The sequence below is a fragment of the Schistocerca cancellata genome, chromosome 5 (assembly GCF_023864275.1).
Source record: "Schistocerca cancellata isolate TAMUIC-IGC-003103 chromosome 5, iqSchCanc2.1, whole genome shotgun sequence".
Lineage (NCBI taxonomy): Eukaryota > Metazoa > Arthropoda > Insecta > Orthoptera > Acrididae > Schistocerca > Schistocerca cancellata.
In genome coordinates, this window is record NC_064630.1 from 242372144 (window position 1) to 242387786 (window position 15643).

Consider the following 15643-nt stretch of genomic DNA (forward strand, 5'->3'; position numbering starts at 1 on the left):
TGCATCTGAGAGAGCAGCTCTTAACTCCAGTTGTAATGCATGCTTCTGCATTTTTTTCATCTTTCATTCTTCCGCATTAAAATGGTAGAGTAGGCGGTGTTCGTGCACTTGAAAATGTAGCCTACTACAACCCAAGAATATACATTGAAATTTTACAGTAAATTAAGGTAGTTTGACTGATAATGCAGTTAACGAATAAAACAGTTAAAGTATACAACACAATAAAAAGCTGATGCAGTATTAGAATTGTGTAATAAATAATTTAGTTCTTTTTTAAAATGCTCTTTTCATTTTTTATCTTAAAACCAATTATATTAAAAAATTAAGAAACTATATACAGTTAAATAATTTATCGAGTACAGTAGCAACCCTGCGTGTGCTGTACATATCGTTGGAAGAGGAAAGTTATTTTTGATGGAATCGGCCTCCAGACAGTCATTATTATTACAGGATAAAATGTGCAATATTATTGATGTTCTCTCACCACTTTTCGATAAAAATATGCCGTAATATTGTAAAATATTGACTCTGATTCGAAGTGTTGGACAAAAAAAAAAAAAAAAGGAATTACTGTTGTGACACTTGCTCTACTTTGTGGAAAAAGAGAGAGGATGTGGGTGAAAAAATTGGTATAATGAGCGTCGAAGATTCACTCACGAACACGTGTTGCTGGACGAAAAAAAAAAAAAAAGAATTATCATAATTTCTTATATGTTGATGGAACAACATTTGATACATTATTGGAAATAGTTTCCCTCTTGCGAAGGCGCCCGTAACGGGGAGGGCACTCGCCTACTCCCCCTCCCCCTCACGGCTGGAATCTGAAGTACAAGGATTTATTTATTACAAAGTTTTCATAAATTTCTGAAAGTGATTTCCCGTGATTCCGCTAAACGTCTTGTTTAGCATTATATAGCTAATAATAGTGAGGTGGCTTGAACAGCTGCTATATGACATGTTTGTTTAAATATCAAAGTAATCTACCTGTAACAAATGTGTAGGTGACAATTCTGTGGGATACAGTAAGCTTTTTATGTAACCCACAAAGTGTAGTTCTTATAGGATAATGCACCTCGAAGTAACCAATTAATTAATATTAAAAATGGCAATTTTGGAGGCTTCTTCTCCGCCCCCCTTTCCTCCCCCGGACAAATTACAGTGGACGTCTTTATCCCCACGATCAAATCACTGCAGTGTGCGAATTCCAGTTCCACTAAATCAGCGTTTATCTGTTGCTCTACGGTACTGCCAATTCTTTCGAAAACTCGAAATGTATAAGTGGCCGGAGGACATTGCAATTCGAATGGTAATAGCGTCCTTGGTCACGGAGGTGGGATCATTATATTTAATATTTCAGAAATATTCATAGAGAAACTAAATTGTTTTGTGTATTCAGAATCAGCGAGTTTTACATAGGCTGCATATGACGTGATTTTGAAAAAAAAAAGAATCACTAAGAAAACAACAATATTACAACATTACCAAAGTGTGATGATTTGCTTTGTTTCTCGCAGTGAGTTTTAACAGAATACCTGTGCAATGACTCAAACTTAGACATTTTTAACACCTACCGATAAGAAGCAGCATGGCAAGAAATTAAAAACATTACACAGTTTGCTAGGTAATTTAAAACATCGTACAAATTGGTTCTTTATATTGATGATAAATTTATGGATTTCACAACTGCCAGCTAATACTGACGTGAAGCATATTCACTATTATTGCAAAATTCTAATGATACTCGACGGAAGTCTTTTCATCTCATTATTTGCGACTGACAAGCATAAGGGAAATAATATACAGAAATGAGAGGCACAAGTCAGATCTTGTATACGTGTCACAGAAATGCTCGAGACAAAATTATGGAAATGCATCATGCAATAATATACGCGCTAAAGGATTAGATTCGGGTAAGTAATGTATGCACACACATAAATACGTACTGTATGTATACGTTTATTTATTTCTTTGCGTTAATTAAAATTGTTTTAAAGCACCTTCCTTGGTAGCTGTAGGGTACCGCTACCGTTCAGTGTATTTCATAACAAATCATATTCATTCTCGATATTTCTGCATTTACAACCATCTGCCCTAACATACTACGAATGTAGCAATAGTATTCTGAGTACGATACGCTATTTTACGCTCTTTAATAAATGCGCTCTTTTGTCTCGTTTCGAACACAAGAACAACGAAAAGGGAACAGGAAGATGCCCAGAGACTTCACCGTACGAGGGATTGGCAAGGATATTGTCAAATGACAATACTGCTCACCAAGCAAGCTTGCTGTCCACAGGTTCCACAATATATTCCAAAAGTTTTTGGCATGCCCAGTATTATTCCGCAATTTGCCCCCACACTTTCTGTATTCGAGAATATTGCGCATTATTGACGGCTTAAGGCGGCCTAAGTTCTGCAGTTGGCCATCCTGTTGTACACGGCGCGAAAAGACCTGTTTTCAAATTGAATGTCAACGGCAATGTGTTTATTTTCTTTTTTAAAATCCCATCGCTCTTTGTTACAGATGCTGTTCAGTTTTTAATTGTACTGTGATTATTCGATGTGAAACTGTTGAATTATGAAGTAAGGACCATGTGTGTATAGAAAAAACCTATAGGCGTGTATTCTTCGTCCTCGTGAGCACCGAAGCCTTTGTCTACTACATCGTGTAAAAGTTTGTAAAATGGAGTTGAAGCCTCCGGATTCTTTCCCATTCCCGTTCACGGCTTATTCAATTCAACATGATTTCATGACGAATTTGTATGAAGCGCTAGAATCTGGGAGACTGGGAATATTTGAAAGTCCTACAGGCACTGTGAGTATATTTTCCACTTAATTAGGGACAATGATTTATATATACTGGAACTTTACTACCTGCTTAGTTTTCGTTTTAAAATTGCGTTTGTATTCAGGTTTTAAATGTTATCGTATTTGCTTCGTGACGAAAAAAGAAATTTTTTCATGAAGTATTTCTACTGTTAGCGGAGCTGCTTGCAAGTGTACTTTGTTTTAGCTAATTTTCTAGCCCACGAATAATTCAGTCCAAACACGCCCGCAGTGAATGTGTGTATAGATAGGATCCCAAATATTATCACACCAATAATCATCCTCCTCAAATACAAATGTCTGCATGTTTAGTTATTTGCATGTTTCATGGAACCCATCTGAAATATATTGCTGTGATGTGGTATGTGTCAACGGGAACACCAAGTCCCGTCGAAAATAAAACTACATGCTGATCATGAGATTCATACTAGTTTTGAAAGGAACAGACAGACAAAGTGCACCTGGACAGTACACCCTAAAATAACATCACTAATGTTTCATTAGAAGGACCAAAAGAGCAAATCTATATTCGTGTTAACTTGTTATTGATAAAATAAGTGTTAGACTGTATTGTAAATAGAAGTTCCTCATTGCGGGTAGAGTTCTCAATTTGGAGGACAGAAAATTGAGAAGTGCCTAACAGGCTTCATTATTGTTTGTTGTTATATGTAAATGATTATTTGTAAATGATCTACTCTTATTATCAAACAAGCTGAAGGCTTTTTCTGTGTTGATGATGTAAGTATCGCGATCAAGCCTAATGGAGAAACTCCAACACTTTTCTTAAAAATTTTGATCTTGTTCTTTGGAAATAGTGTCGGTGAGTGCTGTACATGTATTTCCAACTGTATGTGATAACACCACACCATCACAATCCACAAAGGGGAAAATGCAGCAGGATGTTCTAAATTGTTGGGAGTCATTCTTTGTGAACTTACAGATATTTTGGTGGATCGTAAGGTGACCATTTCAGAATTTAGTCATATTTGGTACTTGGATACAGGCATGTCTTGACAGTAAAACTGCCAAACAGCACTGCCCTAACCCTTAACTGTTTTTGATAAATTCATGTTTGAAGTCTCAAGTGTGTGAATCTGGTCATTTGTAAGGAATCAATTTCCCTGTTTTTAGAGACCTGCTGCTCAGTAATGATTTGAACTACAGACCTTAGGTTTGTGTTCCATCTAGTATCTGGGCCACTAAGTTGATATAACATATGAAAATGTGGAAAACGTCTTTCAGATTTTTTATGAAAAAATGTTAAAAAACACAATTTGTCAACATTGAGCTTTAATTTTGTGATTAAAAACAATCATAACTTCACATAGGGAAACAGTACAGACCTGTTTGTGCACTAAAGCCTTTAGTCCTAGTATTAAGTAGAAGCACTAATGGAAAAACATTTGGTATTGCAATTAGTATTTCTTATCTTCATTTAAAGACGATTCCATCACAAAGTCAAATGTGGTGAACTTCAAAGCACGGATGAGGGGGTGGGGTGGGGGATACATAGACAGTTCAGTCTCTATTTTTTTTTCTTTTACTGGAATGTTTACATATATGGTAGCAGTCATGGGTGCAAAGATGAATATCCTAACTCACTTTATTCATGACAAAGAATAGAATAAAAATGCCACTTATACATACCATCCTCTTTCAACACTAGCCTACAGCAAATTGATAAATAAAAATGATGTGTACTCTTGGAAAAAATGTTCCTAAAATATTTGTGGTTGAACTGTAAGCCACAACTATAAAGAGGTATGGGCTGAAAACAATTATCAGTCATATTTTAATTTGTATGTTGTATTTCACTGCTAAATGTCTTCATTGTAAAGAATTACAAGCTTGGTGCACAAATTTGGTGGTGTATCCTTATTCTGTTACTGTAAATTAAAAGGACAGCTTCAATGAAACAAAAGAAACGATGCAAGCAGTAATGAGAGACATAAATAACTTTTTGTACATATACTAGTATAAACAGATGTTAAAATTCAGATATAAAGAAGGAAATTGTATTTTCAAAACTCTTCCATTTTGCTAATAACTTTGTTTTCCTTGACACCTTGATGTAAAAATGAAATGAATTCACCTGAGGGTGAGAGATACGATTTTTCATAGCACTCATTGGCAAGTTCATACTCCCTGTGCACTGTGACTTACTAATGATGGGCAGCCACCTTACATACAATATTTGAGATGGGAACACACACATCATTTTTCCTATTGGGCCATGAAAGAGAATGTGATTCAGCAGGAGACATGCAGTTAATCACACCATTTTAAATTCATGTGATAGCTAGGAAATGTGTTTTATTCCAGTTTTTATTATATTTGAATCCAAATGTGGTCTGACCTGCAGCTGTTCCAACACGGCATTTTCATGAGCTGCTGTAGCAACAGTGCCCCATTTGCATCTATTGAGAGTCTCTTCAGTAGAATGGTGTCAACAGTAGTTACTTGAAATACATTTGTGTTCATGTGTTTCAAGATACCTTCATACAATTTGATCTCCTGTGAAGAAACAACAACATATTAACCCCCCTTTTTTTTGTAGAGTGTTTAGTGTTGAACTCTTTTCAGGTTATCCAAAATAAGCCTTTTCTGCACTTGACTCATTTTGTTATTTACCGTGATGGAATATAATCTTTCCTTCCATGCGTGAAGTCTTGAAAAAATGTCATCTTCATATAACATCACTACATCTTGTTTCACTATTTCAGATGACACATTCTAATTCTCTAGCTTTCTAGAGAAATAATTATACCACAGCTGTCTTTAACTATTCTTTTTACACATACCATGTGCTTTGTGACACCAACAGTAGATGCTACACTGACAGTGCTCCCTGATGGTGGAACAAGTGATAAAACTTGAATCTGTTCACTGCGAGTTGAATACTACATTTTTGAGTGAGGAGCTCCAGTACACTGAAGAATCGTTGCACTGTTCTCATGGGCACTCCACAAAATGCAAAGTGTTAATATGTTCTTTGTTTCTTGGCAGGAGATCAAATCATATGAATATTTCTTGGAACATAGATACAGTATAATGAGGACAGTTTGAGGAACACTGTCGCACCAGGCATGTCTAGTTATTGCTAGTAACACCTTTCAAATGAAGAGACTTTCAACAAATGCAATTGGGGACAATGTTGCTATGGAAGCTTGTAAAATGCTTTGCAGGAGCAGCTACAAGCTATGCAGTATGGGGCTTTCAAGTACGATAAAAACCAATACATAGGACAAATTTACTGGCCATCACATGAATTAAAAAGCTCAACTGCATGTCTCCTGCTGAATTGCAATTCATTTGATGGCCCAGTGGGAAAGACGCTGTTTGGGTCCCCTTCCCTAATATTGTTTGTGAGGTGCATGTCCCATCATTACAAAGTCACAGTGCATGGTTGTATAAACTTGACAATAAATGCTGTGAACAAATCATATCTCTCACCTTTTAGTGAACTTATTGTGTTTTTGGATCAAGATGTCAAGGAAAACAAAGTTATAAGCAAGGTGGAAGAATTTTAAAACTAGTTTCCTTCTTTATATTTGAATTTGTTTATGAAACTGTTGTTGCAGAATATAGTATCTATGTGTACTGATAAATATGTAAAAAGTAATTAATGTGTCTCATTACTGTTTGCATCATTTCTTTTCTTTCATTGTAGTTGTCTTTTTAATTTACAGTAACAGAATAAGGATATGTCAGACCCACATTATGGACCAAACTCTCCCTTGTAATTGTTTACACTGAAAAGAGATTAAACAGTCAAATACAACATATAAGTTAAGAAAGCTGATTGACAATTGTTTACAGCTCACACCTGTTTACAGTTCTGATCTACAGGTCGACCACAAATATATCAGGAACATTTTTTCAAGGAATGCAGGTGGTTTTTATTTACTACTTCTCTGTGGTGGTGATTGTGGGTGGTAAGTGTAAGTGGCATTTTTGTTTTATTCTTTGCCAATGAACAAAGAGAATTCAGATATTCTTCTTTGCATCTAAGATTGCTACCAGATGTGTAAAGATTTCAGTAAAAAATCAAATTGAGATTCAACTGTCTACTTAAGAATCCCTTCCCCCCAACCACTCTGGACTTCGAAGTTCACCAAATTTGATGTTTTTTGCGACACAGTCGTCTTTAAGTGATGGTAAGAAATATTAATTACAACGTCAAATGCTTAACATAGGAACGGGAGGAGTTAGTACATACATTAAGACCCAGAACACAAGTTCAAAAACAATGAGACAAGTAGATTTTGTAATGATCAGCTTGCTTGTGAATTAATGCTGCAAAATAATGTCCTTTTGGTTGAAACTGTATATAGATCTGGGATCTTCTGAACTATTTGTGAGGAATCTGGATCTGTCAGACAGTAGCAAGCAATTAATGGTCTGTGGTGACTTCAGTGTAGATTTTCTAAAGGATTCTAATAGGAAAAATGAGATGGAAACCTATTTGGATCCTACAGTTTGCCCTCAGTAATTAACTTTGCAACTTGGATGGATAAGAACACTAGAACCCTAATTTATAAAGTTTTCTTTGATGAAGCTCAAAGTAAGAAAATAACTGTTTACCGATTAACAGATGCTTTCTCTGATCATGATGCTCATTTAGTTAGGATAATTAACATAGCACCTTACAGTAAGAGTACTCCTCAGTGGAAATCAGAATAATGAATGATTGCAGGACAAATGTGGTTTCAGTTGCCTGAGACTGCAGTTTGTGTGTGTGTGTGTGTGTGTGTGTGTGTGTGTGTGTGTGTGTGTGTGAGAGAGAGAGAGAGATATTGTTACATTCCATCCTGGATTTTCTGTTGCAGCACAAATGTTTTTAATAATAGTTTACAAGAGATGACACAGGATGCAATTTACAATGAACCAAATGTTAAAATAAAATTTAATGTATTCCATGATAAATTCGTATCATTATTTGAAAATAGCTTTCCGCATAAACTAGTTAGAAATGCCACTAAACAGCCAGGTAAAAACATGGATCACTAGAGGGATTAAAGTATTTTGTGAAAGGAAAAGGAACAAGTAGGCATTCTGCAGTAGTTGCACACTACAAAAAATACTCAAAGTTATTAAGTAAGGTTATTAAAAAATCAAAGGACATGCACATAATGTTAGAAATCAGTTCTTCTGACAACAGACCTAGGGCAATATGGAATGGAGTGAAACGAGAGACAGGACAAACAGCCACAGAACAACACAGCAGCACTGTTGAACTGAATGGAAGAGCTATAAATGAAGAATCTTAGGCAGCAAATGTATTTAATAATCATATTTCAATATAGTAGGAAGCATAGGGACAAACAGTTCAAGAGCAACGTGTTAAAAATGTAACTTTCATAAAATTAAATCATATGAATGTATCATCAGCTTCTTTGTCTGAAATTAAGAAAATTATACATTCTTTCAAAAATAAAAGCTTGTTTGGTTTTGACGGTATTTCCAGTTGAGTACTAAAAATTTATTCCCATGTAATAAGCCAAGTCTTAACTGAAATATGTGATGCATCACTAACTCAAGACTTTTTCCAGATAGACTGAAATATGCCATTATTAAATCCATCTTTAAGAAATGTGATAAGAGAGATGTCAGTAATTACTGACCTGTTTCACGCTGACATCATTCTCCAAAATTTTTGAGAAAGTGATATATTCTAGAACAGTATCTCACCTTAGCAAGAATAGTATCCTTAGCAAATCAGTTTCAGAAGGGTTGCCCTGCTGAAAATGCAATTTATATGTTCAAGCACCAGATATTACACGCATTAAATAATTATTTTCTGCGACCTCTCTAAGGCATTTGACAGTGTGAACCACAGTATTCTCCTAGATAAATTGACATTTTATTGGATTGATGGTACTAATGTCATATGTTTGGATTACATTAGATTCCGTTTTCGTTCTAAAGACCCAAAAATGAGATGATTCTCATGGGTGTGGAACGTGTCATGTAACCAAAAGAATGGAGAAAGTTGCACTTAGTAATTCAAGCAATATAGTCCAGGAACATCTTAAATCCTCAACTGTTCCTCATGTATGTAAACGAACTTCCATCTAGTATACAACAAGCAGATGACACTAGTCTTGTGATCAATACAAACGTACATACAGAAGAAATGGTAAACAAAGTTCTTGAAAGTATCATTGACTGGTTGTCTGTGAATGGGATCACACTCAATTTTAAAAAGACTCAGCTAATTTATTTTTGTGCGTCAAGAGGTGCTACATCTATAATAAGTTGAACACATGGTGAGGACATAATAAATAGGGTGGAATCTACAAAACTCATAGGGGTCCATATTGATGGGGTAGGGGGGAGGTGGCAAAAAAAAAAAAACACCTTATTTTGGAACTCCTAAAACAATTTAGTTAAGCCACATTTGCGCTTAGTTATTGCAAATTTTGAGGAGAGACAAAGCAGTAAGATGAGATATTTTGCATGTTTTCATTCAACAATGTCTTATGGAATAATACTCTGGAGTAACTAATCTTTAGTAAAGAAAGTCTTCATTGTGCAAAAAGCTGCTGTGAGAGTAATATGTGGTGCTCACCCATTATCATCTTGTAGTTATCTGTTTAAGGAGATAGGCATTCTGTCTACTGCTTCATATTATTTATTTATTTTTCAATTCGTTTCAGCCTACTAGAGACCATGGGGCTCGTCTTAACTCCCCACTAGAGTTTTCTGCTTTTTCTTGGCCCAGTATGCCTTCGTCTTCTGGCTGTGAGCCTGCTTCCTCTCATCTGTCCACTTAGGTCTAGTGGTGACTGTACACTTCTTGCTTGTGAGAGACAGTGGGAAGACTCCCTGCAGGATGGCCTGTCGGTATTGAGTTTAGCTCTTGGTTGTCTTTAATGGGATCTGCACTTGCTCTGAGTCTGATTTAACTGAGGTGATCCACTTGGTTTTGGATGCCCTTCCCCTGTTTGTCACTGTGATCCTGTTGGTGAGCCTGGAGTGATTCAGGTGGGTCATGTGCCCATAGAAGGTCAGTCGCCTTTTCCTTGTACGTGTGACTATGTCTTCCTGATGTTCGTCGAGCTCGTTATTGTACCTGATTCTGTAGGTACTGTCTTCCTCTGTTATGGATCCTGGTATATGTTCGTAGAGCTCGTTATTGTGTCTGATTCTGTAGGTACTGTCTTCCTCTCTTATGCATCCTGGTATTCTCCTCGTGATCTTCCTCTCTCTAACTTCTAGTTTCCTGAGTGGGCCCTTTCGATTCATCAAGAGGCACGTAGAGTCATAGAGTTCAACTAGGTGCACCTAGCATCTATGGTCAAGTTTTCACTCTCACTTGCTGAGATCCATTCTCCGAAGTACTTGACTGGAGTAACTTTACAGATAGTATTGTTTCCTAGTGGGATTGTATAAGAAGCCTACTTAATATTGGCGATGAACTCAATCTTCTGTATGTTGACCCTCAAGCCAGTTTTTGCCGCCATACTGTAGAGGCTCTGTAGTTGGTGAGTAACCTTCGCCATGCTGTTGACCAATAGGGTGAGATCATTAGCAAAGGGTAGACAGGGTACACTGATGTCTTTCTTTTACCCAGTCCTGCTTCTGCTGACTGTGTGGAAGTCCATTCTCTGACGATTTTCTCCAGAACACAGCTGAAGATGATGCTTCATATTATATTTATTCCTTCATGAAGTTTGTTGTAAACAAACCACTACAGTTCAAGAGAACAATGAGATATGTAATTACAATACCAGAAGGAAAACTGGCATTATTACTACACATAAAAGCTGTCTTTAGCACAGAAAGGGCTGCACAGTGCAGCAACAAAAATTTTTGATCATTTACCCAGTGATGTAAAATGTCTGATGGACAGCAAAGTAAATTTTGATAACATACTGAGAAATTTCTGTCATAAGATGTAAAAAAATGGTGGATAGGAATTACTAATACACATCTGTATATCTTTTTTTCTTTTTGTAAATAAATAAATAAATAAATGAAATTTAGAAATGTTCAGAATGTAACCGTATGTTCAAATTAATTTACGATGTGAATGTCTAATGACTCATTCATCATTACAATCGTTCATGCAAAAGATCCATGGAAGATGTTACTAACTTTTCATCATTATTTATACTTAATACTATTACTAAAGAGTTACAGTGCACAGGTGGTCTGCATTGCTTCCCCGTGCAAAGTTATGATAAAAAAAAATCACAATTTTTAAAGCATAGCATGGGCAAGTTGTGTTTTCATTTTCGTAAAACTTATGAATGATGTAGCCTACTTTTTTACAGAAGAATGCTGAAGATTAGATGGGTAGATCACATAACTAATGATGAAGTATTGAATAGAATTGGGGAGAAGAGGAGTATGTGGCACAACTTGACAAAAAGAAGGGACCGGTTAGTAGGACATGTTCTGAGGCATCAAGGGATCACAAATTTAGCATTGGAGGGCAGTGTGGAGGGTAAAAATCGTAGAGAGAGACCAAGAGATGAATACACTAAGCAGATTCAGAAGGATGTGGGTTGCAGTAAGTACTGGGAGATGAAGAAGATTGCACAGGATAGGGTAGCATGGAGAGCTGCATCAAACCAGTCTCAGGACTGAAGACCACAACAACAACAACAGCCTACTTTTTATGCATTATATATGGACTTAGTGGCCTACATACTAGATGCTTAACAAAACTAAGGTCTGCAGGTCAAATTATTACTGAGTAGTAGATCTCTGAAAATATGGAAATTGATGCCTGACTCACAATCGAGTACACACTCTTGAGCCTCCTAACCCGAATTTACAAAAATGGTTGGTTAGGACAGTGGTATTTGACATTTCTACTGTTAAGACATGTAGGTATCAATTCACCAAATACATCTAAATTCTGCGATGGCCACCTTATCGCTTCTGTGTGTGCACAGAACAACACCTAGGTATTTATGTTCACAAGAACATAAACTAGAAATCCTGTACTATAAAACTTCTGAAATGCCTACACTCTGCAGCTTTTTACATTATGTGTAATAGCAGACTTAGTAAATGAAAATGTCAAAAATTTGTTGAACTTTCCTGTTTTTCACTCTTTAATATATCATGGTCTCCTACTCTGTGGGAACTCTTCATTAAGGAAAAAAATGTTAGTAGTGTCCACTCTACAACCTCTTGTAGAGAGCTGTACAAAGAGTTGGGCTTTCTGGTAACAGGCTCACAGTATATTTACTCACTTATAAAGTTTGTTGCCAATATGTACTCTGAAAACAGCAATAACAGTTATAATACTAGAAAGAGAAATAACTTATGCCAGTTGTAACTTAGCTTTATTATGTCAATGAAAGGACTAGAGGATTTTGACATGAAAATCTTTGACCACTTACCTAGCGATGTAAAGAATTAATATTTACTATCAAAAGCACTCTTGATCACAATTTATTTATTACAGTGAGCGGTGGTCATCTTCAGACCAATGAGTAAGGACCTCCTCCTACTGGAGAATCACTACTAAGTGATTCTCCAGCAGAAGGAAGTCCTTACTCATTGGTCTGGAGATGACCACAGTAGTGGTCGAAACTGGTCACTGTAATAAATAAATTGTGATAGTAAATATTTGTAACACTTTGATCACTGTTCACTCCCACAATGTATTCAAATGTGAGTAAAGAATTAACTTCAAACACAAATGGAAATCATAGTTGACAGAAAACTGTTTCTACTCCACAGAAGAGTTTCTGAATGTGTATGCATCTGCAAGGAAGACAGTAGCCTGGCATATATTTAACAAAAATGTTTAATGCTATCTAGGTAATTAGGTAATTTGGAGAGCAGTGGGTAACGAGGACTGTTTTTAATTTTCTTTTACCTTGGTAATGACTGCCAGTTTCTTGCTTTATGCATTCACAACAAAATGCCTGAGTTTGAAGTGCTCTTGAAAAGCAGTGCAGCTTACATAGTACAAGGTACAGTAAGCTAGTTGAAACCTGTAATCGACAGCAGTAGGATTTTCGGAGAAAATTTAAGTGTGTGTTGAAAAGATAGGCTAATGGGAAATGGGGATGGTGTATTTGTCACAATAGACAAGAAATGCAAATCCACTGAGATAGAAGATGAAGCTGCATGCGAGATTGTTTGGGCAAGCCTCAGTATGGGATGGGCATTAAATGGTAATTGCATCACCCACCATACTCATTTCCTGATATAACTGAGAACTTTAGAGAAATTAGTAGGTATGTAAGTTTCCCAGTCGTACTTTAAGCATCAGTGGAGACATCTATCATCCAACAATCTTATTAGTGGTGTGCATGACAAGACATCCTGTGAAACATTACTTAATGTGTTCTCTGAAAACTACCTAGAACAGATAGTTCGGAACCCCATTCACTATAACAGATAGTTCGGAACCCCATTCACTATGGAAATAGATTGGACCTAATTTCAACAAATCACCTCCTTGAAAATGTCGACATCAGAACTGGTATCACTGACCATGATGCATTTGTGGCAACAGTGATTACCAAAGCACAAAGAACAATTAAAACAAGTAGAATTATTATATATTAGATAAAATAAAAGCAGTTGTGTCATATCTGAATGAGAAACTTGAAACTTTCAGCACAGTGCAGGAGGATGCAGAGGAACTATGGCTTAAGTTCAAAAGAATTGTTAACTGTGTGCTGAATAGATATGTACCCAGTAGAACAGTTCATATTGGGAGGAAACTTCCATGGTATACAGTCACTGTAAAGAAACTCCTTAAGAGAAAGAGACTACTGCATAATAGGTGTAAAACAAAGCATAGTACCGTAGATAGGGATGCTGAATAAAACATGTTTGGCTGTCAAGAGAGCAACAAGTAAAGCCATCAGTGACTACTATAGCAGCCTATTGTCAAATGATCTTTCACAAAACTTAAAGAAGTTCTGATTTTATGTAAAGGCTGTACCAGAGTTGGTCTCCAGTCACGAGTGAGACAGGAACTGAAAAAGAAGGTAGCAAAGCAAAAGATGGAATTCTTTAATCCATTTTCAGATGCTCCTTTGCAAAGGAAAACCCAGGAGAATTGCCCCAATTTTAATCCTTGTACCAATGGAAAGATGAGTGAAAAAAGTGTTAGTGTCAGTGGCGTTGAGAAACTGCCAAAATTGTTGAAATTGAGCAAAGCTCCAGAGCCCAACTGAATCTCTGTCACATTCTGTACTGAGTTTGTGGCTGGGTTAGCACCTCTTCTAACTATAATATGTCATAGATCTCTTGAACAAGAAACTGTGTCTAATGGTTGGAAGAAAGCACAGGCCACACTTGTTTACAAGAAGACTAGTAGAAGTACTGCCCAGTGTCCTTGACATTGGTTTCTTGTAAAATCTTAGAGCATATTCTGAGCTCACTTAATGGTGTATTTTGAACAGAATGGCCTCCTCCATGTAAACCAGCACAGATTTTGAAAACATCGCTCATGCGAAACCCAACTTGCACTTTTCTCACATGGTATAGTTAAAGCTTTGGGTCAAGTCTGTTTGGTAGATGCTGTATTTCTTGATTTCTGAAAAGCATATGACCCAGTACCACACCTACACTTATGTTCAGAAGTGCGATCATATGGTATATCAAGCGAAATTTGTGATTAGATTGAAGATTTTTTGGTAGAGAGGACACAGCATGTTATCTTGGATGGAGAGTCATTGTCAGTTGTAGAAGTAGCTGTGGATGTGCCCCAGGGAAGTGTGTTGGGACCCTTGTTGTTGATGTTATATGTTAATGACCTTGTGGACAATATTAATAGTAACCTAAGAATTTTGCAGATGATGCAATTACCTATAATGAAGTACTGTCTGAAAGAAGTTGCATAAATATTCAGACGGATCTTGCATAAGATTTGGAAGTGGTACAAAGACTGGCAATTTGCGAGAGGTTTAGAAATGTAAAAAAAAAATGTGATTCAAAAAATGAAAAAAATGTTGTATCCTATGACTATAATAATGAGTGACAACTGGAATTGGCCAACTCATAAAAATACCTGGTTGTAGCACTTTGTTGTGAAATAGATTTATTACATAGGCTCAGTTCTGGGTACAACAGGTTCTAGACTTCAGTTTTTTGGTGGAATACAGGGGAAGTGCAACACTTTACAAAGGAGATTACTGGCAAATCATTTGTGAGACTGGTTCTAGAATGTTGCTAAAGTATGTGGGGACCTGTCCCGAATAGGACTAACAGAGGTTATTGAATATATACAGAGAAGGGCAGCACTAATGTTAATAGGTTTGTTTAGTTATGGAGGAGTGTCAGAGATACTGAAGGAACTGAACTGGAAGACTCTTGAAGATAGATATAAATTATCGTGAGAAAGTATATTATCAAAGTTGCAAGAATCAGCTTTAAATGATGACCCTAGGAATATACTACGATCCCCTACGTATTATTCACATAGGATTACGAGGATAATATTAGAATAATTACTGCACATGTAAATACATTCAAACACTCATTCTTTCCGTGCTCCATACTTGAATGGAATGGGAAGAAACCCTAACTGGAACAATGGGACATACCTTCTTCTACGCACTTAACAGTAGTTTCAAGAGGTGTAGATGTATATCCGAGCTTTCTAGCAACTCCAAGTTAAAGTTCTTGATTAGTATGCTTGTGTAAACTAAAGCAGTGGAAGATAAGTAAATTCAATACATAAGGAATATACATACGAGTTTAAACATATCAAGTTGCCTGGTGCTCATGCAGGGCCAAAAGTAGAGCTGTTATATTTGCCTTCAGCACTCACATTACCTCATATATTCCCCTGTTAACTGGTCAGTGACTAATGATCATAATGTTCACTAAATAT

General features: G+C 36.4%; 1 protein-coding gene across 1 annotated transcript in view; it reads left to right on the forward strand.

Moving 5' to 3' along the window:
- The first annotated feature begins 2451 nt into the window (after positions 1-2451).
- Positions 2452-15643, forward strand: part of LOC126188286 (ATP-dependent DNA helicase DDX11-like) — a 139393-nt gene continuing 126201 nt past the window's right edge. Inside the window, exon 1 of the mRNA XM_049929870.1 lies at positions 2452-2815. Coding sequence (XP_049785827.1) covers positions 2684-2815 — 132 coding nt within the window. The 5' untranslated portion in view covers positions 2452-2683. The remainder of the gene's footprint in view (positions 2816-15643) is intronic.